The sequence below is a fragment of the Phialemonium atrogriseum genome (assembly GCF_030411735.1).
Source record: "Phialemonium atrogriseum strain 8032-3 unplaced genomic scaffold QBC33scaffold_5, whole genome shotgun sequence".
Classification (NCBI taxonomy): domain Eukaryota; kingdom Fungi; phylum Ascomycota; class Sordariomycetes; order Cephalothecales; family Cephalothecaceae; genus Phialemonium; species Phialemonium atrogriseum.
The window spans coordinates 558,684-579,598 of NW_026848142.1; the positions used below are offsets into that span (position 1 = coordinate 558,684).

A 20,915-nucleotide genomic window follows, 5' to 3' on the forward strand; every position below is an offset into this window, starting at 1 on the left:
TAACGGAAATCCTGACATCCTCCTTAAATTCTCGCCGTAGTGCTATATCTTTTTGTGAAAGGGGGTGAAGGAGACCATTCGGGAACTTCGACAAGTAGGATGCTTGAATATTAGGCCCCATACCAGGGCAACGGTAAACCTCCCACGATATTATTACATTACAGCTGTTCAATACCCGATATCAGCTGGTCCAGCTGGTCCGCCCGGCCGCCGAGCACATCGCCCATCAGCCTAGCGGCGCCCCTCAACCTGCGGACCCTGATCTCCGCCTCCAGCTCGGCGGACTTGAGCGCCGCGACATCTATCACCTTCCGCGGCACCCTCGCCAGCCTCGCGACGTTGAGGCCGTAGGACCGATGCGCGACGCCCTCGCCCACCTCGTACAGGAACGTGATCTCCTCCTCGCCTTCCCGCTCCCCGCCCTCCGCCCCGCCACCGCCGCCCCTCGCCGTGAAGCGCATGTGCACGCAGCGGACCCTCCCGCCGCCGAGCCCCGCCGCGACGCGGGCCAGGTTCTGGTAGTGGGTGATGAACAGGGTGAGGCAGCGGGTCTCGCGGACGACGTGGTCGAGGACGGCGTGCGCGATGGCCGCGCCGTCGTGGGTGCTGGTGCCGCGGCCGAGCTCGTCCAGGACTACGAGGCTGCGCGGCGTCGCCGAGCGCAGGATCGCCGCCGTCTCCGACACCTCCACCATGAAGGTGCTCTCGCCCGCGAACAGGTTGTCGCGCGCGCCCATGCGCGTGTGGATCGCGTCCGCGAGCGTCAGCTCCATCGCCGCCGCGGGGACGAAGGAGCCGACTTGCGCGAGGAGCACGAGGAGCGCCACGGCGCGCACGTACGACGACTTGCCGCCCATGTTGGGGCCCGTGATCAGCTGCGCTAGCGGCGCAGGCGATGAGAGCGACGTCGTGAATGGTATGTATCCGTTTGGGAGGGTGTGCTCCGCGATGGGATGGCGGCCCTCAGTCACGCTGATGGTGGGCGGCGCCGATGCCGGAAGGAAGGTCGGCTTGGAGTAGCCGGGAAGGGCAGCCACCTTTGACAGCGACATGAGGCAGTCTAGGGTTGCAAGTGAGGCGACGGCGTCGCGGAGGGGTTGATAGTCGTTCGCAACCGAAGCCAGCAGGGCCGAGAATGCGGTGTCACACGCGGCGGCCAAGGCTTCCTTGTGCTGATCCCGCTCGGCCATCAGTGTAATCACCTCGGGCGTATGGAAGCGCGAGAGCTTCTTTGTCCCGCTGACCTTCACCCAGGAGGGTGGGACATTCTTGAGGTCCGCATTTGAGACCTCAACGAGGTACTCGATACCGGATACGGTCACGTAGGTCACCGGGGTCTTCTTGGACAGCTTGGATGCTGCGTCCTTGCGATGTGCATCAAGCTCCTGCTCAACAGCCGCGATGCCCATCTTATGGTTTGTGATGTCGTCGGTCTCCTCGTCATCGCGGAAGAAGGCATACTTATCATCCCTGCGTGCCGCCTCTGGGTTGATCTTCCCAAGATATGCCATGACAACATCACTGATGGCTGGCAGCGAGCAGACCGCCTCGCTGAGGAGGTCCGATTTGAAACCTGTATCCGCTGGGGATTTTACCCGGGCAAACTCGGAAGCAATCTTCTGGAGAGTTTGCAGGGTTGATAGCAGCTCTGGTCGAGTGCATTTGCTGTAATAGATGCGAATGAGGCTCCGTTCCAAGTCGGCCTTAATACCGCCAAGGAGGTGTCCCAGCTTGTCGACCTTCGCGGTTGACTGGCCCTCGAGAAGCTCGTCGACTGCAGATACCCTCTCTTCCAGCCGTTGCTGATCTAGCAATGGTCGACCGATCCACTTCCTCAGGAGTCGCTGACCAAAGCGAGTTTGCGTCTTATCAAGCGCCCAGAGTAGACTGCCCTTTTCAGAATGATCCGTTGCGTTCCTGTAAACCTCGAGGCTCTCTAGTGTCGTGCCGGTGATCAACATGTGTTGGCGCGTGGTGAATGATTGGAAATATTTCGTGAGGTTAAATACGTGCTCCAGTCCATATTCGGTCAAATGGTTTATCATTGCCGAGAGGCAGACAGTGACAAGTTCAGGTAGGTGCAGTACCTTGTCAAGGAGGGTGGCAGAACGCTCATCACTGTCCTTCGTCTTCCCTGCGTAGAATTGCGTGACATGGGAATACGCCTCTGCGGCCATCGTTTCACTCCTGGGGACTCGCTCCACGCGGCTCTTGTCGCCAAAGACATTGGTGCTGCTCCCCGAGAGGTTTTGGACGAGCTTGTCAGTAGCCTTCGTGAGCTCGCCGACGATGAGGAACTCGCAGGGAGAAATGTGGAGCAATCTGGTCTCGACCTCGCTCCGCATGAAACCGTCCTCGAAGCTATCATAGATGATGTCGCCAGTGGCAGGCTGTACGGCCACAATACCAACATCGACCTTTTCGTCGGTGCCTCCGCCTTTGGCTTTAGATTCCGCGATACAGAGCAGATAACCCCCGGACGGTGCACCCGCCTGCGGGCCGGATTGGTCGAGCTCGCCAATTTCGTCTACGTACGTTCCCTTGGTGTATACATTGGTGAGTTTCCGGACGAAAGGTGCGTTTCGATTGTCCCCTGCTTTTTTCAACGCTGCTGTCTCGATTTGCCTCACAACGCCAACTTTGTGTCCTGCGGCAACGAGACGCTTGGCGTGAACTGGGAGGCGGTGCACAGGAATACTCGCAGAGGCAAACCGGTCTAGATGGGCTTCCGAAGGATCTGGACGGGGCTTGAGTTAGAAGAAAGGGGACTCCGGGCTGTCAACGGCGAGTATTACTTACGCTCGTCGTACCTGAACTTCCCAGGTATGCAAACGATGCTAAGCTCTTTTGCGGCAATCCGAGCATCCTCACCGAAGAATTTGAACTTGTATCCGACCTCGACAATCAAGAGCGTATCCATGTGCTTCCTCTTGATGTCTAGGAACTGGATCTCCATGGGCGTGAGCTTGCCTGTCTTTGCCCCTTTCTTCCGCGATTTAGCAGATACTGGAGCCTCGTCCTCTTCGGGATCCTCAGCAGCTTCGGCCTCTTCGCTATCCAAAGCAGGAGTCCCGTCGGTATACAGGTTTCGCCTCTTGATTTGGGCCATGCTGTCAGCCTGCCCGAGCTTCTTCACAAACTTCTTATGCAGTTCATCCTTTTTGCGCTTTTCCAACGGTTCGTATTCCACTTGCTCTTCGTCGATATTATTCGCGCTCGAGCGGTCTGCCTCGTAGACATAACGATCGGTTATAGCAGATGACTTTGGTGCAGATTTGGTCGTCCTTGGGGTGGCGTCGTTGGGAAAGAAGGTACTCTTGTCACCGTCGACGGTGTCAGCCTTGGGACGCTTGGTTGTTCTGTCGAGGTTCTCATTCCCGTTGTCGGTATCCTCTTCAAGCGGCCGTTTTCGGGGAGCTTCGACGCTGGCCTCGTTCGGGGGCGACGAGCCTACATCGTGGCTCTGAGTGGAGGCTAAGCCATTAACCGTCCTCGAAGGAAAGAAGCTGGTGAGGGAGGCTTGTTTCTTCACAGGAGCTTTTTGTGAACCTGCCATCTTGCTATGGCAACCGTGGTGGTGATGTCACAGCGCGTTGGAGTCTTGGACGGTCATTAAGGCGGAGTCTAAGACGCGCTTCACATTCGGTCTAGATACATAATTATTTCGAAGCTTGACGCGCCAACCACACGCGACTAAGTGCTTGCAGGGGCCAGGAGCTCATGGTCCGTGCAGAGAAAGCTTGATGGTAGCCTCAGTCAGGTACCACAAGCAACATGGAAAGGGGCACAAGAAAATCAAGAAAATGCAGGGGCAAAACCATCAACAACAGACCGAGCTTCGTCTCTTGCCCCCCATGCGAACTGACAACGATAGGTTAGCTTTCCCAGCTCTCGTCTGAAAATTGGCAACTGTTAATGGAAACTTTTCAGGGGCGCCCTTCTTAAGCTGCACGCTTGCTTGTCCCAATCCTTTGTGGACGAGGATTGTTTGCCCGTTATATGATCTTCCATCTCGAGCGCTGAGAGACGCGACGCGCGATCGACACTCCTTTGTAAAGCTTGGGTATCTCTGCTGTTTTGAAACTGGTCGAGTGACCGAGGAAAATGTCTCAATTTGTTTGCTTGTCACAGAATCACAGTGGGCCCGTTTCCCTCCCCTAGGAACAGAGCCGTTTAGCCTGATTGTCAAACCGACTCTGAACGGCGCCGCCGCATGGCACAGCAGCGCCTCCCGTCAATCTGGCCCACGTCTGCGGTGCGGCACTTTCAGCTTGCCGTTCCGTCTACCAATACCGTTAATCGCGCCTTCTTCGCCTAAGTTGTCCCTCCTTCAATTGTCCATCTCCGTGAAGCACATACAAACCGACCAGCTAGAACTATAATATTGCGGGCAATCGAGTCCGACAGCGACCGGTTTTCCGCATATATCTTCAATGACCTGCCGTCTTCGCACCTGGAGCAGTTCGTCGTCGCAAGTGGACTGAATAGGCCTGGAATCATGCGCTCATCTAATTGTCACATCTCCAACCTATGATCGGCAAGGCACACATAAGTCTTGTAATTAATGCCTGATTGGGTGTGGGCAGGTCGATGTTCCCGAAATTCAGAGTTAGCAGGGTTGAGATCCCAAATGACCAACAGAAGCAGCTGTGTGCGCCCTCTCGCCTGCTCCAGAACCCCCGATATAGTAACAAGAGACACCCATCGGATATGAGGCGAACTACATAGTGCATGTGTACTATGTAGGCGACATCATACTACTATGTATGCCAATGCATACCAATAAGCGCGCGACGCGGCTCAGGACCATAGTTCCCGTACCCCACAACTTCGATTTCGCTTCTTCCTGGATTGCGACAACGACGCCTTGTCGCCCGGTCAAGGCTCGGTCAAATGCTACACTACTCCGTCCGCACGCATACGCATGGAGGATCTTCACGAGGACCAAGTGGCTTCCTTTCCTCCTAGTGCCTGACAAGCCAACGGTCTGTCTGCCCTAAGAGGATTGATCTGCATCCCCAGCTCAAAACGGAAGAACAGGTTGGGGTCTCATATCAGCCATTAGCCTTTTTGTCCGGTGCATTTCGCTTCTGGTTGCGCTTGGGCGAGTTAATGGCGGCCCAAGGAAGTTCAGATTTGCATAATTCTTTGCCGTCCGAAGCAAACCTCTGGTTCGGCCTTTCCAGGGGCCCCGGGGGGTGTTGATCTCCATCGAGGGAATACTGCCTGTGTGGTGATATTGGCTATATTCCCGCTTACGTTCACTTGTCCGACTCCTACATTGCCCTTCCGATGGCCAATTTGAATCTTGCGACCGACTGTCCGGTCCGATCGGCCGCCTCTGTCTCATATTCCCTATATTGACGACGCTCCCATATATCTCCCTCACGGACGCACCATGCGACCTTCTTCTTTCCTTCCTAGTTTCCTGTGTTCATCATCGCAAGTTCCTGGTTTTCTGGAAACCCAGTCCTCCCCTTGAAGGCCATCGGAGCCAGGACTTAGCTGCTACTACTCCTTACCTATCCAGCCCCTATTGAGCCCCGGCTCACACGCCTCAACCATGGGCATCTTCTCAAAGAATCCTCAGTCAGAGGCAACCGTCCAGGCGCAGGAGGAGGCGCCACAGTTCGAGAAGGTCGACTGGACCAAGGACGCTGGTCTTCGCCAGCTCTACTTCTACGCCATCATCCTCTGTGTTGCTTCGGCGACCACTGGTTATGATGGGTGAGTTTGAAGATTGTGGGTTCCTTGTTGTGTGCGTGCGGGTTGCTGACTTCCTTCAAGAATGTTCTTCAACAGCGTCCAGAACTTCGAGTCCTGGAAGGACTTCTTCGGTGACCCTCAGGGATCCATGCTCGGTTTGCTTGGTGCCCTCTACCAGATCGGTAGCTTGGTCTCTATCCCCTTTGTGTAAGTGCCATAAAAAAATTATACCCTCCGTGAACCGCTTGCTTACTCTCTCGTTCAGCCCCATTCTCACGGATAACATTGGGCGCAAGATCCCCATCGCCATCGGCTGTTGTATCATGATTGTCGGTGCCATCCTCCAGGGCAGTTGCCAGAACCTCGGCAGTAAGTGTCTAGCCAACCTGGCAGCTGTACTGGATCCCGTCTAACCTGGGGAACAGCCTTCATGGGCGGACGTGTCCTGCTCGGCTTCGGCAACAGTCTGTGCCAGATCTCCTCTCCCATGCTGCTAACCGAACTCTGCCACCCGCAACACCGTGGTCGTCTGACGACTGTCTACAACTGTCTCTGGAACGTTGGAGCCCTTAGTAAGTGCTGCGCTCGTCCAACGCTTTTCACTCGGGCACCGTTGCTTACACTGCCCTTTTAGTTGTCGCATGGCTCTCCTTCGGCACGGACTATCTTCACAACCAGTGGTCGTGGAGAATCCCGGCTCTGGTGCAGGCCTTGCCATCCGTCATCCAGCTCACCTTCATTTACTGGGTTCCCGAGTCACCGCGTTACCTGATCGCCAACGACAAGAATGAGAAGGCTCTCGCAATCCTTGCCAAATATCACGGCAACGGTAACGCCAACCACCCCACCGTGCAGTTCGAGTATCGCGAGATCAGGGAGACGCTCAGATTGGAACTGGAGCACAGGAAGACCAGCAGCTATAGCGAGTTCTTCAAGACCAAGGGCAACCGATACAGATTGGCCGTCCTCCTCTCTCTCGGCATCTTCTCCCAGTGGTCCGGCAATGCCATCATCTCCAACTACACCTCGAAGCTCTACGACACCGCCGGCGTCACTGACCCCAACCAGAAGCTCGGCCTTTCTGGCGGTCAGACTGGCCTGTCCCTCATCGTCTCGGTCACCATGGCGCTGCTTGTGGACAAGGTTGGCCGTCGTCCGATGTTCTTGGCTGCCACCGGAGGCATGTTCGTCACCTTCGTCTTCTGGACGCTGACTTCCGGTCTCTACGACGAGAAGGGTGCGCCAGGTGCCAACTACGCCATGATTGTCTTCATCTGGCTCTTCAGCGTCATGTACTCCCTTGCCTGGTCTGGTCTCCTGGTCGGATATGCCATTGAGATCCTGCCCTATAAGCTCCGTGCCAAGGGATTGATGATCTTGAACGTCTCCATCCAGGCCGCCCTGACCCTGAACATCTATGCAAACCCCATCGCCTTCGACTACTTCGATGGCCACACCTGGAAGTTCTATCTTATCTACACCGTAAGCTCGCCCACCTCTCCCCCTGAACCCCCGACTTGCATTCGCTGACTTGTGTCGTTTCCGCAGTGCTGGATCTTCCTCGAGCTCCTCTTCGTCTACTTCATGTACGTCGAGACCAGGGGCCCGACACTCGAGGAGTTGGCCAAGGTCATCGATGGCGACCAGGCAGAAGTTGCCCGTCTCGACTTCCACCAGGTCGAGAAGGAGGTGCAGCTCAACAGCCACACGGAGGAGTTTACCGACAAGAAGGTATAAGGCGACCTCGCTGTCCCGATCCTACCATGAGGACGGGGGGGCAAAATGTGCTACCATGTGTAGACTTAGTCAAGATTCTCATTATCTTTTTTCTTTCCCGGCGGGATTCGCTCGTGTAGAGGTGGCACCTGTAGAGCAATTCTTAGGCGGGTGTACGACGTTTATTTTAATAAGTTACAGACATGTTTCATTCTACCAAAAGAGTTGTGACTAGGTACATGCTTATTCTACCATTGCATCAATAGGGGCTTGAAAGGGCGCAACAGTACGGATACGTTTCGTAAAATATCTATAATGGAAAGTATCGTGAGAGTAATAGATATCAGTCCGTTCCAACATGTTGCCCGTCAAAGAAGCTATTCCCCCCTCCCGGTCCCCACAATTACCTACTCCGATGGACATGCCACACCATCATGCTGTATAACCGGCAAGCAGAACCGAAAGTCCTCCAGGCCGTCTTGGGGCTAGTATCCTCATCCTCAGATCGCACACCCTGCAAGGCTGACCATTCCCCACATGAATTTACCCCATCCCCATCTGCGACCTGTTTTGTTTCCGCTGAACCGTGGAGACAAGGTGATTTCCAACACATAGAACGGGCATATTCTCGGCGTAGCCCTTCAAACTCTACTTTACCTGCCCCGAGGCCCGAGTTCAGTGTAATATACCTATATTACACCAAACAACATCACGTTGATTCCTGAAGGATCCCCTCAAGCAACCCACAGCAGGAGTGGTACAGGCATCACCATCCTACAGCGGTACCCCACAACCAGAAATAGACGAACGGTAGGTCCCCCGTGCCCGCACGGACGAAAGGGGGCCCGATCGAGGCGCCCGGTCTGATGGATCTGCACAATGGTTCGCCTCTTCCTTCTCAGGTTACGCAGTCACCCCGGTAATTCCCTTCTACCAATGGGGCGTCTGGCTTTTGATCTGGGCTTTAGGAGTCGGGGGGAGCGAATGTAAGCACTGCGTGGAGATCGGGGTGATCTGAATTAACCGCGCGTCGGCCATGACTCCGTCACCCGATCGCTTCTCGGCCGGGGTCGTCCGCCAGCATCACTTCTGAGGCGTCGACCCTTAGACCTGCTAGGAAGTAGGAACTGACGCCGGCGCAGACCTCTATCCCTTGGAGAAAACATTCGAAAGCGTCCCCCCCCAGACATGCAGCGCTGGTTCAAGTGATCTAGGGGCGTGGGCCGGTATTCACTCATCGTTGTCTCCACGATGTGTAGGGCGAAATAGACGAGTATTGCTGCTAAGGCACCCCCTAGTACATAGACTGTTGATGCATCCGCGGAGTCGGCTGCCCGCATATGTAGCCATGGTTGGAAGTAGATGCTGGAAGTAGATGCGGCTCATGCAGATGAGGGAATCACCCTATAAAAATGCTATTTCGGAAGGAATATTTCATGTACGACCATACCCACTGGAAAACTTGGGATCCCGTCCGCTCTCCCATGACAAGCCAGTGAGGGACAACATAGTAGTTGGGTCGGTGACGACCAGCGAATCCTTGGTGTTGTAGGGTTTTTTTTGTTTTGTTGATGATGCCTCAGCGGCTCCCTAAGATAGGCCCGAAAACACCCTAAAGCTTCCGCGCATCGTCGACCAAATATCTTAAGATATGGGGCATATCCCATCGGCATCCTGGAATCAATTTCAGACTTGATTCGTCAGTTGTACCGGCATACGGTTGACGCCCCTTTTCCTTGCTTCGCATTCTCAAGTTTGGTCCAGATCGGAAGATGGGGCCTCGAGATTTGGCAATAAAGGGGGAGACCGCTTGGTCGTCCGCGGGCTTAAATGTCTGCGTCGACGCAACAGGCTTGATGCTCCCCCTTCCGCTAATTCCCCTCGAGGTGCTGGCGATGCCGGGTCGACTGTTGGTACGGTGCTAGTCGCATGTAACCAGCCTAAGGGGCAGCCGTCTGACATCTTCATCTTGACAAGAAGCAACCTCTGAGCATATGCCAATTAAAAGGAGTCCAAGCATGGTAGTAGGTTGGCGTTGGCAATCTCAACTCTCACTCTGCTTGGCACCAAGTCTTGGGAGTCGGCTTCTGGGCAATGTCTTCATCATGAATACTCCTCCTTTCCTCCTCGGTCCCGTTTTTTGGTCTCAACCGAGTGTGCTACTAAATGTGAATCAACGGCGGCATGCTTCGTGGCGGGATGCTTTCTTGGTCATCTGACCCGGGAGTTCATCTGCAAAGAGCCCAGCTATAAAACAGGGTTGGCCGAAACGGAGACTAGGGTGATGTTGTGTGCCTTAAGGCGATGCTGTCCTGCGAATTTCACTCTATCAATTGCCTCCTCCTTTCTTCTTTGGTGCGTATCCTGCTGATATGGCATCAAGCCCGGCGGCGAAATTGTCCACTGCGAGCATTAGACGGAGCGCCTCCATTCGCACGGCGTATCTCTCCACCCCTCCCGCGAACTGCCTGAGCGTTGTCCATCGCGGGACCCGTATTTTCCAACAGTGCGAGTGAGGACGGAGGGCGTTGCTGCAACAGACTTGTCCTCCTGGCCCCAATCATATGGACTGATCCCCTTTTCTCCCCTGCGTCAACTATTGGCGTCTACAAAAAGCTCGCGAATGGCAATAGCCGTGTCGCTGTTTAGTTTTGTGGTTCTTGCAAGCCATTGGAGAGGCAATTCCAGGATGTTCTGCTCTCTGGCTGGCATTCTGCGCCACGTCCTTGAATCGGGAGGCTCCTGAAAACCACCCAACACCAACGTCACCCTTGAAGCATTGGCCCTCTGGGTGGCGCTGGCGAGTTCTCGGCAACTTCATTGCCTCGGACCTGTCCTGCTCCACGTAGGAGGAAAAGAAACCCTGGTGCTGTTTCTGGAGGTCTCCAGGGAATCGGTGAAAGGATTGAACACGGCCAATATTCGGGAAAGCTGGCACTGCAAGTCTCTTCGGAGGGACGGAACAGCGACGGACCTTGGGTCGAAAACGCGGACTGCCATGTCGAGCGAATCCAAGCAGCCTGGTACTATTATTAAAGAGGAAGAGAAAAAAAAAGGGCCTGGGCCTCGTAGGTCTATAGCTGGAGAACCGGACAATTTTTACTCGGCCGCGCCCGGCGGAGCGGCAGAAACAACATCGACTGCGAGCATCATCTGATATCCTTAATCCCCGGGGACGCGTACACGTCTAATTGACGACGGCCTTTGCGCACGAGGAACTCGATGGCTGCAAAGTCTCGCTTGTCAATGTGGATGTTCTTTTCGAACTCGGATCTAGTGGTTGGAGTGAGCCGAGATTGTCTATATGGCCTTGTTTTGATTTGTGTGTGTGTGTCTCCTACCGAGCAAAAGACTCGAAATGGCCCCGTGTGTCCTTGGAAATATGTAAGTGTGTTGAACAAATAAGTGGTGGGAAATCCTTCTCTTACTCTTGGCTTCTTGCGGCTCTCACGCAGACACTGGCGATAGAGGGCCAAGACCTCCCTCTGCAGACCAGACAGTCGCATTTCTGGATGGGAAGAGCTTAAAAGCTCTCGAAAGAGTTGGGTCACTCACTACCTAGGTAGTAAAATGCAGTGCACTAGGCGGCGTCTGCAGGGTGACTGCGAGGGGTCGGCAAATGCTGCGACCTATTATTGAAGGAATTGGCGTTGTCATGGGCTCTCGGCGATCATTTGGCGGGAGCGGATCCCCCGCATTTAACGCCGAAAAAGAGGGACACTTGGGAGCACGGCATTCACAGTATGGGTTGGCAACCGGATGTAACTCGGACTTGGGAAACATGATATCAACTTGACATCTTGTCTTCGTTTGTTTGTTCTACTTATGTTCGGTTTGGTGCTCGTGAGAGAGACAAAGTTTTATTGATTATCATCCGTTCTCCTGACTTTCATCCGCCTCTCATTCCCAATCATTGCCTACCATGTCCTCCTTCTCTGTAAGTACAAGTTCGGACATCCGTCCCTGACAACAGATAGATATCTTGGGATCGATTTGCTCACGCGAAACGCAGCGCCTAGTCCGCTTCTTAGCCAGGGACGGCCGTACCTACTACGGAGATGCCATCCTCCCGAGGGGGGTGTCTGACATCTCCAAGGCCAGACAGGCCCATGTCATCAAGGGCGATATCTTCGGAAAGCACGAAGTAACTGATCAGGTGGCCGACATCCGCCTTTTCCTCACTCCCTTGGCGCCGGAAGAGGTGAAGACAGTCAGATGCCTGGGTCTCAACTACGCACTCCATGCGAAAGAGGTATGTAGGCCTGTTCATTGCAGCATCCTAATCTTACTGCTGCTCGGAGCAAGAATCGGTGCTGACAAGGAGATGTAGTCCAATTTGCCCATCCCGCAATTCCCAGTTCTGTTTGTAGGTGCCCAGCAATGAAACGACCTGTTCTTGCTTTCATGCTAACAACCAGGCAGTTCAAACCGTTGACGTCTCTGGCCGGCCCCCATGACGCCGTCCCAGTCCACCCCCTGGCTCAGGAGGGCAGCGGGCTGGATTACGAGTGTGAATTGGTCATCATCATCGGGAAGAGGTGTACCGACGTGCCAGAGTCCAAGGCGCTGGATCACGTCCTTGGCTATGCCGTCGGCAACGACGTCTCGCACCGCGACTGGCAGCTCAAGCGCGGAGGCGGCCAGTGGGGCCTCGGCAAGGGCTTCGACGGCTGGGCGCCATACGGACCGGGCATCGTCAGCAGCAAGGTCATCAAGGATCCCCAGACCTTGAGGATCACGACCAAGTTGAACGGGCAGACGGTGCAGGACAGCAACACCGCCGACATGATCTTCAGCGTCAAGAAGACCATCGCCTTCCTGAGCCAGGGCCAGACCCTGCTGCCGGGAGATGTCATCTTCACCGGAACGTGAGTGCATATGCAATTGTGATCCCGCCCCAAGCCATTGTAGAACCGTCATCGCTGACTCGTCCTTCTAGTCCGTCGGGAGTTGGCATGGGCCGGACACCGCAGCTGTGGATGAAGGACGGCGACATCGTAGAAGTCGAGCTCGAGGGGGTTGGAACGGTCACCAACAAGATTGAGTTCACCGCCAAGGATGCATCGAAACTGTGAACGGCAGAGGGGAGATTTTCTATTGATCTGTTAACGACTTTGGAATTGCCCTGACCAATTCAGACCAGGGAGCAATAGAGAAGGAGCAAGTGTGCGGGTTCGACGGGTTTCATAGACTGAAGCGGTTGCCATTGGGAATTTCCACGTGTTGTAAGATTTTCGTTCGAAAAGACAAACAAACAAACAATTACTACAGTTCCAGCATTGCGCATGCTTTTTGGAGGCGGAGTATCTTGGGCAATGGAGGGCGCCACACTAAAAGGCCCCCATGCACTCACTCTGGAACCCCTGTCCACCCTGGGAACCCCTGTCCTAGGCTCTATCCTGCACTGCCTCAAAGTCAACTTCAGCACAACCGAAAGGGGCAGCTTCGCGAATAACCAGTGATCTCTCAGTGTTGCCTCTAGTCGAGCTGCTATTGGCTCTAATAATCGATAATGCCTTTCCTATGGCTGTCGGTCGGGCAATGCAGACGCTGGTTGGGATATCCAAGGCAGCTTCGGTGACCAACTTGCTCTTAGCAGGCTTGTACGGCTGAAATGATGGAGGGCGTCACGAGAGAGCCTCGCTCGGTGGCTCAAGTAAAGCTTCCTGTCTTTAGCTGCATTCCCCGCCTTCTCAGCCTCGTGCCTTCGCTTTAGACTCTAGATATCATCATCTAACACCATTTTCGGGCGTTTAATGTTATGGTTTATTCTTGAGGTTCTTTAAACTCGGTGATGAGGGAAACTATGCGAGACTGTATGGTGATCAACATCGGTGTGTTGTTCACCTTACCCTGGACTAACCAGACCCATTTCTATTCGGAGATCAAGGGCATTAGTAGTGCCCAATTGACTTGATCATTGTTACAAAGTGCAACCGCTGTGCATTCTACTATGGAGCAATCCTTGACGGCCAGCAGCGCTGGCGAGGAGGTGGACTGGACGAAATATGAACCGCCGGAGGCCTTGACCAAGGTCCCCAACATTACATCCGAGACCATCATGGCCGTCGTGGTAGCCTCATTGGACAACATCCGGCAGCAGATCAAGGCCGAGGAGGAACAAGCCGCGCGGCGCGAAGAAGCGGCAGCGAGAGACGCCGAAGCCAACATCGCCAGCAAGGGGAAGGACAAAGGAAAGGCTGGCGAGGAGCAGGCTTGGAGCGAGATCATGGCTTCAATTCCAGGGCCCGATCCAGGGCCCCCTCCGGGCCCGGCTGGCGCAGGTCCAAGCAAACCTCATGGACGCTCCCGCCTCGGCATATCTAGGATTCTACGCCATGTCGTCGGCGGGAACAAGCCCAGAGAGGAGAAGAGTACCACTTCCACAGGTCATAATCAGGCTCCCCCGGGCAATGATATGCCTAGCCCCACCGGGTTCACGAAATTCGTGTACAAACACATCAAGCCAGCATCTCAAGAGTCGGTGGAAGGGCCAGTGTGAGTATCACATCACCCCTAGGCTTCTTAAGTCGTGCCACAGCCGTACGCTAACGTTCCGCGAAGTGAATGCGTCTCCTGCCTAGAAGACATCCCCCCGAAGGACAGAGTCAAAACGGTGTGCCACTACTACTGCAAGGAGTGCTTCGAGCGGCTCCTCCGGACGGCGATCGAAAACGAGGCGCAATGGCCGCCCAAGTGCTGCCTCAACCCGATACCCTTCCGGACGATCAACAAATACATCCGCGGTGGCCTGCTCGGCGACTACAAGAAAAAGGCGGAGGAGTTCGGGACCCCGGTCGAGTCACGCATCTACTGCAGCCAGCCCGACTGCGGCGAATGGATCCGCAAGGAGCACATCAACCGCGCGGCCAAGACGGCGCGGTGCCGGCGCGGCCACTCCCTCTGCACCATCTGCCGGCAGGCGGCGCACCCGAGCAACGCCAACTGCCCGCAGGACCACGACCAGCGGCTGGCCGACCGGCTCGCCGAGGAGGAGGGCTGGCGGCGATGCCACAAGTGCTCCGTCCTCGTCGAGCACCGCGAGGCCTGCCAGCACATGACGTGCCGCTGCGGCGCGCAGTTCTGCTACGTCTGCGGCGCGCCCTGGTGCACCTGCAGCTGCAACATGGAGGCCCTCGAGGCGCACAAGAGCGCCGCGCGGGCCCGCCGCGAGGCCCGCACCGCCGAGGAGGACGCCGAGGCCCGCGAGCTGCGCGAGGCCCTCCGGCTGGTCGAGGAGTTCGAGGCCGAGCAGGCCGCCGCCGACGAGGACCACCGGCGGCGCGAGGACCGCGCCCGCGAGGACCGCCGCCGCCGCGCCGCCGAGGAGCGCGCCCGCACCGAGGAGGCCCGCAGGGTCGCCCTCGACAGGCGCTACGCGGACCTCGGGCGCACCCTCGCCGACCTCGAGGACCTCCACCGCGCCTCGGTCGCGCAGGCGCACAGCGCCGAGAGCCAGGCAGATGCCCGGCGGGCGGCTCACGCGAGGGCCGCGCTGGCCGCCGAGCACGACGCCGAGCGTGTCGCCCGCCGGGCCGCGGTCGCCGCGGCGGTCGCAGACTGCGAGATGGAGTGGGACCGCTACTACTGCGCCGGGGTTGCGTGGGAACTGCGCCTGGAGAAGGATTATGAGGCTGCGCTGGAGCAGTTCTGGGCAGATAAGCTGGGCGGCCCGGAGCTCGTGGGGCCCGCGATGGCAGCGTATAAGAGGAAGAATGATCTGCGTATGGACGCCTGGAAGCAGTGGAGGGACAGCGAGCTGGAGAAGTTCAGATACGCCCAGGAGGATGAACTAGCGATACGGATGGAGCTCATGGGCGACGCGAAGAAGCGACAGGAGGAGACGCTCTCGGCTCACGAGGCTGAGGTCAATAGGAGGCAGGTGGCCGAGTTGAAGTGGGTTGACCTAGTCATGGAGGAAAGGGTTAGACTGCTAAATGAAGTTGAGATGGTGGAGAGAGAGAATGGAGGTGACTCTGGAAGCCAATCAGATGAGGAAATCTTTTTGCGTTTTGGAGATGAGTTGAGCATTAGGAATCTTTAGGCCTGCGTGGAATATTCAATATAGCATACACCTCGAAGATGGATGAGATGTCACTCTAGACTTCACTGGGTTAGGGTTGGGGTTAGAGGTAGGACCCGACGGGACCTAGGAACTTCCACTACCTAGGCTTTAACGGCTAAACGATTATCCGTGTGCCTGCCGCCGACAGCTAGGTGGGCTCTGGACCCGCCTGACTAAGCTCAGCTGGGAACAAATGGCCAGAACTACCACATGCATTTGCTTGCCTAGGACTCCGAAGCTTCCATTGCGACAAGTCATTCTTCTGTTGTGAAGGCACAATTTCGCCGCCGAAGCGCCCCTCGACAATCGCAGCATTTCCGCCTGCACTCACTAAGATGTTCGGGGGCCTGATCTACGGTAAGACGAACCTCCCATCTCGTCCCGATAGTCACGACCGAGACCGCGACCGCGACCGCGACCACGAAGCTAACCACCCCTCGTAGTCGCGTGCCTCCTCGTCAACGCAATCGCCATCCTCTCCGAAGACCGCTTCCTAGCCAGAAGTATGTCCAATCCCCTAAGTCCGAACCAGCTCCGGTGCTGCCTTCCCAGTGTGCTGGGGAGGCCATCCGCCAGCGGGGGAATCTCCTACTAACCGTGGCCCCCTCTCCAGTCAACCTTTCCCCGTCCTCCTACGACCCCGCCTTCGGACAGAATGCGGACGCGAGCGCCAAGGCAAAGGTCATCAACCTCATCGCCAGCGTCAGGACACTTATGAGAAGTGAGTGGAAACCATAACCAACCCTCTGCCCTCGCCCCTCCCGTTCCCATCCTCTAGGGCTAACCTTTGATGTATCCGCCCGCTTCCAGTACCCCTAATAGTCATCAATACTCTCATCATAGCATATGAACTGGTGCTGGGGTGAGGGACCGGCGCGGCATTTGCGACAATGGCTATTGTACCGGGTAAACCAGGAGTTCAAACCGTCATCATCGCGGAAAGGCGTTACAGGAGACAAGGGCATGTCTGTTCAGAGAACTATTCCAACTGTATGGGAAGCACTAGCCTGGTGATGTTCCAGCACCCACAGGAAGTCACGACAAAGCATGGTCAGAGGCTTGATTAGGCCGATGAATGGTGCCTATTAGCATTATCCAAAACCAGACGCCACGAAAGTGGCAACCTCCCCCTTTTTTTTCTGATATGCAAACCCGAGGTCGAATGCTCGTGGTCAACCACAACGCTGGAATTATTGTACAATATATGCGAGTTGGCAAATGCCAACCGCCAGGCCTCTGACGCCGATCGAAATGCCCAGCCTTATGGATGATGTGGGTGACAGCAGATATCCAACCAAGCCTTACCGCAATAATTGTTTGGCTGCCGCTTTTGATAGCCCGTTAAAAGACTACACAATCAACACCCCTGACGCTCTCCGCTAGATGTCCCGACGCCTCCCCGGCAATCGTACACTCCGTGCTTTATTCGGCGTGCCCTTTTGTGTGATCCCGTGGCTCTGGTGGCTTTGCAATTGGATAGACCTTGGGAAAGGGGGTGAAAGGGAGATAGATCAACACCAGCTGGTATCCAAACACCAAAAACGCCGCATTCCGCTAAGACGACTTCTCGGTCTTCTTCCGTCCCAGGCCGAAACTGAATCGTTCCTTAAGGGGCTTGTCGGACTTGTCGGCCGGCCCTGCTGACGCGCTGCCGTTCTGGTGTGCGCCCTCGGACGTTGAATTGCTATCGCCCTTGTCGCCCTTGCCCAGGAATCCAAAGCTCTTGCGAGCCATCGACTTGCTTAAGCTTCCCTTGCTAGCTCTGTTCAAGAACCCTGGGCTCTGGCTCCCATTAGGTGGCCCCTCCTCGCCCACCTCTTTCCTTCTCTTTCCTTCCTCGGCAGCCAACTGTTTGCTCTCTTGGAGTGCCTTTTGCAGCTGCTCGTATTCGTTCTTGTGCGCCTCGCGGATCCGGGCCTGCCTCTCAGTTCGTTGCTTGGCATCTAATCTGGCCTGCTCCTTCTCTGCGGCCTTGCGGGCTTTCTCCTGCGCTTTGGCCTCCTTCTTCTCCCGTTCTCTTTCCTCCTTCGTCTTGGGTGGAACCGTGGCGGGTTCGTCTGGCTTTGTCATCACCGCAGGGGCTGAAGGCACTGCCACTACCACCGGGCGAGACGGGGGTTCTGGGGGTGGATTGAGGATATCGCTCGGGACGACCGGGCTGGTTGGGACGAGAGCAGGTGCGGTCTGGACTTGATTTAAGGTCGCATAGGTGTCGTTCTCTTCCACGGCCAGAGCGGGTTGGGTGTTGAGCTTGGAGAGCGGCGTCGCCCCAACACCGTTCACATGGTCATTACCCAGGGCGAGGTCGGCCTTCTGGCTGGCCAACTTGACTTCCTCAAGTCCTTCGGCCTCCTGTTCCTCCCGCATCTTCTCGAAGGTAGTCTCCTGGTAGAACAGGACATACGCACAGGCCATGCCCGGCTTGTCGCCGAAGAAGTTTCGCACAAAGTGTTTGTCAACGGGCTCCACCATTTCGTCGTCGAACAGCAGCCAGCCTCGATCTTGGGTTTTGATGACCGACACATAGTGGCCGTGGTAGGCGTTGCCGCCGATATGAACAACGACCGCATAGAGCTCGTACATACGATCCGGATCTTCAGCATCGTCGGTAGTGTTGAACATGCGGAGGTGGTAGGGGTAGACAACTCTGTGGAAAAGCTTCTGTAGCCGGCTGTAGTCTTCGGTGTACTTGAAGCGCTTCAGGTGAAGCGCAAGGACCTTGGGTAGTTGCTTGATCTTCATCCGCTTTTCTGCTTCCTGAAGTCCCCCGCAATGGTCGCAGTGAAACTTGTTCCTTTCGCAGAGCATCTCCTCGGCGGAGAACTTCCTCAGGCACGATGTCACCGACGAGTGCTCTTCTAGATCGATTGAGAGGTCGAGGAATGTCTCGTCCCTTTGTGAGGTCGTCTCGCACGTGAGGCACTTCGTTTCAGAAGTCAGGACTCCCTCGAAGATGTCGTGCACCCAGCCTGTTCCGGGTAACCTCGCGACGGGGCTGCCTTGACTTTTGGTGACTGCTGTCGACGCACCGACTGCGCTCTGCACCGACTGGGCCAAACCATCCTTCATGTTCCCGATCTCTTGCCTCTTCCGGGCGTTGGATTCGACACTTGCGATGACATCGTTCAGGACCAGTCCATAGAATTCGTGGGCATCCTGGTGCATAGAGTTTCGGAACATCTCGTTATCGCGTTTGAAGATGTCCAAGAATCTCTGTGGGCTGAGAACGCCGGTTCGGGTCTCGCTCTCGATCAGGGCTGTGAAAATATCCTTCAATCCAGTGAAGGTGCACTCCGGCATGCCGTAGGCCTCGGCAGTCTCCCGCGCCAGCTCCAGCACTGGTCCCTTGACCATCGCTTGCTTCTTCTTGTATTCTGGAGAATCTGGCCTGTCCTCGGGTCTCACCGGTTGACCTGGGACAGGCAGGCCAGTGGCGAGACCTTGCCGTTGCTTGGCGGTCTGTGCAGCAGGCAAGCCTTTCTGACCTTTACCAGGAGCGGTCGCGGCTCCATTCGCGATCGTCGGGGGCCGGATTGTGACATTCACCTTGCTATAATTCCCGTTGGGCGTGTCTGAGGGCGGCGAAGGTGGGTAGTTGACAACGTTGTCTCGAAACGACTCGGAGTAATACAAGGCCTGGACTATCGAGTTGCAGTAGCTGTTTTTGGTGAGCATGAATCTCCTTCGGCAGATTAAAGATGCCATACCATGTGTTTCCAAACTAAGATCAAAGATGGAGTTAGTATCCAGCGGAGGAAAATAGGTGTGCTTAGGGTTGGTCATACATTTTCGAGGCCGAAGAACTTGTCGCTACCATTTTCACGGAGCGGCCCAGCATGCTGGAGTGCTTTCTCCAGGGGCGTCATCTCCGGGGCGGGCTCCTCCTTCTTATGCTTCGGCGAGGCATTGCTGGCTGCATTTGAGGTACTCTAGCGACGCGGAAGGTTAACCTGGGGGCCTCACAGCAAGGATGGGGGGGTCTGAGGACTGTTTGAGGTGGTAACTACTGCACGGAATGCCGCAGAATATCGGAGGGAAACTCACGGCGCCAGCCACCTTCAGCTTGTTGAAAAACCCCGCCATTGCGCTCGAGACTGGGCTCAGCGGCTGGTGATCTGGGGAGGTCGAGATCGGTTACGAGTCTCGCCTGTAGCGCGATACCAGCTCAAGAACGATCTGCGCAGACAACCATTCGCGACTAGAGACAGCAAGAGGCAACGGAGCTCGAGAATCTGGAGATGGAGCAAACAGCGCTCACGGTATCGGTCGTGGACGAGAGAAGCGCGCGACTGTGGCGTAGGAATGGACGTCGTTGTAAGGGTGGATCGCTGAAGCAAGGCGCATGGGATAGGGCTTCGATGTCACGACCTGCTCGGAGATGGAAGCCAATTGCTAGGGTCGGGTATCGGCTGGAAGATCTGGATAAAGAAGTTCTGGTATATATGGTCGCAAGGAGGGTGTGCAGTATTGGGTGTGGTGGAAGGGTTAGAAGGAAGCTGTGGTAGGGGCTCGGGGCGGCGTTGCAGGGTACCTCAAGCCGCGCAGTCTTGACTCGTTCGGAGCGACAATGGACGGGTTCCTTCGCGCGGGGGTCGTTGACTCGTTGTGGACAAATCCGCAGCCAAGCGCCAACCGAGGGGCAATTGGGCAAGCAAGTAGACCTATATAGGTACCTAGGTAGGGACTGTGAGGAAGACGAATGCCTACGCAACACCAATGATGAACCTTATATCGCACTTTGCAAATGTCAAACCGGTAGGTAATTAACAGGGCGTGTTTCGTTCGTCCTCAAAACCAAAGTCGAGCCCGTAACAGCCACTGGTGTGTGTGCAGGAGGTACAGTACCTCAACCCACTTGTGTACCGGGTACATACTGTACCTACCAATTTCAAGGGACTCGGTAACTACAATTGATGTTTTCGACCCTGCCTCCTGTATATACGTATACCTACATAGTACACCGCACCCGCCGATCCATGGCTCCTTTCCCCCTCCCACCTGCTCCTCGACATGAGGCGATGGTTGGTACATACAAGGTACCATCCTACAAGGTACCTAACGATTTAGTTGAACTAGGCAGGTACGGAGTAGCGCCACATGGGCAACCGTCGCGGTAAGCCGGGCCTCTGGATTTTAACCGCAGGTCCAACCGCTGATCGTGAGACGCTCGTGGACTGGGCTACACAGGTAGAACAATGAGCAAACACGTGAGATTCTACTGTGGTATGTCGCTAGACTCAGCACACCACGAGCAGCCTCGTTGGATTCCCAAATGTCAGCCTACAGATGGAAACGCGACCGATCTAACCGACTCTGTATTTCATGGGGACACGCTTGAAGAAACGATGCGAGGGTGCCAGCCAATAAAGCACTCAATTGGGGAGGGGAAACGCAATTCATCATCGGAGTGGACCCTAAGACAGGTCGT

At 55.8% G+C, this 20,915-nt stretch overlaps 6 protein-coding genes across 6 annotated transcripts; 3 read left to right on the forward strand and 3 right to left on the reverse strand.

Annotated features, from left to right (window-relative positions):
• Window positions 1-3: 3 nt before the first annotated feature.
• QBC33DRAFT_602904 (muts domain V-domain-containing protein) lies at window positions 4-3,671 on the reverse strand. Its single transcript, XM_060432163.1, has 2 exons — window positions 2,800-3,671; window positions 4-2,737 (listed from the first exon to the last, which is right to left on the reverse strand). Exons 1-2 carry the CDS (start codon window positions 3,554-3,556, stop codon window positions 159-161), a joined length of 3,336 nt encoding a protein of 1,111 aa, XP_060286187.1. The 5' UTR covers window positions 3,557-3,671; the 3' UTR covers window positions 4-158.
• A 1,786-nt stretch (window positions 3,672-5,457) lies between these two features.
• QBC33DRAFT_307693 (general substrate transporter) lies at window positions 5,458-7,650 on the forward strand. The gene is made up of 6 exons (XM_060423455.1): window positions 5,458-5,727; window positions 5,788-5,913; window positions 5,972-6,075; window positions 6,132-6,278; window positions 6,341-7,188; window positions 7,255-7,650. The coding sequence occupies exons 1-6, from the start codon at window positions 5,564-5,566 to the stop codon at window positions 7,441-7,443; spliced, it is 1,578 nt and encodes a 525-aa protein (XP_060286188.1). The 5' UTR covers window positions 5,458-5,563; the 3' UTR covers window positions 7,444-7,650.
• Window positions 7,651-10,571: 2,921 nt separating this feature from the next.
• On the reverse strand, window positions 10,572-10,928 carry QBC33DRAFT_556397 (complex 1 protein-domain-containing protein; the record flags this gene model as incomplete). Its single annotated transcript, XM_060429725.1, has 3 exons — window positions 10,572-10,695; window positions 10,764-10,795; window positions 10,851-10,928. The coding sequence occupies 3 exons, from the start codon at window positions 10,926-10,928 to the stop codon at window positions 10,572-10,574; spliced, it is 234 nt and encodes a 77-aa protein (XP_060286189.1).
• Window positions 10,929-11,028: 100 nt separating this feature from the next.
• QBC33DRAFT_529776 (uncharacterized protein) lies at window positions 11,029-12,792 on the forward strand. Its single transcript, XM_060427170.1, has 5 exons — window positions 11,029-11,359; window positions 11,435-11,674; window positions 11,753-11,788; window positions 11,845-12,290; window positions 12,362-12,792. Exons 1-5 carry the CDS (start codon window positions 11,345-11,347, stop codon window positions 12,495-12,497), a joined length of 873 nt encoding a protein of 290 aa, XP_060286190.1. The 5' UTR covers window positions 11,029-11,344; the 3' UTR covers window positions 12,498-12,792.
• A 583-nt stretch (window positions 12,793-13,375) lies between these two features.
• Window positions 13,376-16,353, forward strand: QBC33DRAFT_512647 (uncharacterized protein; the record flags this gene model as incomplete). Its single annotated transcript, XM_060425922.1, has 6 exons — window positions 13,376-13,920; window positions 13,987-15,346; window positions 15,742-15,844; window positions 15,931-15,990; window positions 16,101-16,208; window positions 16,331-16,353. 6 exons carry the CDS (start codon window positions 13,376-13,378, stop codon window positions 16,351-16,353), a joined length of 2,199 nt encoding a protein of 732 aa, XP_060286191.1.
• A 215-nt stretch (window positions 16,354-16,568) lies between these two features.
• QBC33DRAFT_529787 (ubiquitin carboxyl-terminal hydrolase) lies at window positions 16,569-19,416 on the reverse strand. Its single transcript, XM_060427171.1, has 2 exons — window positions 19,273-19,416; window positions 16,569-19,208 (listed from the first exon to the last, which is right to left on the reverse strand). The coding sequence occupies exons 1-2, from the start codon at window positions 19,323-19,325 to the stop codon at window positions 17,042-17,044; spliced, it is 2,220 nt and encodes a 739-aa protein (XP_060286192.1). The 5' UTR covers window positions 19,326-19,416; the 3' UTR covers window positions 16,569-17,041.
• Window positions 19,417-20,915: the final 1,499 nt, after the last annotated feature.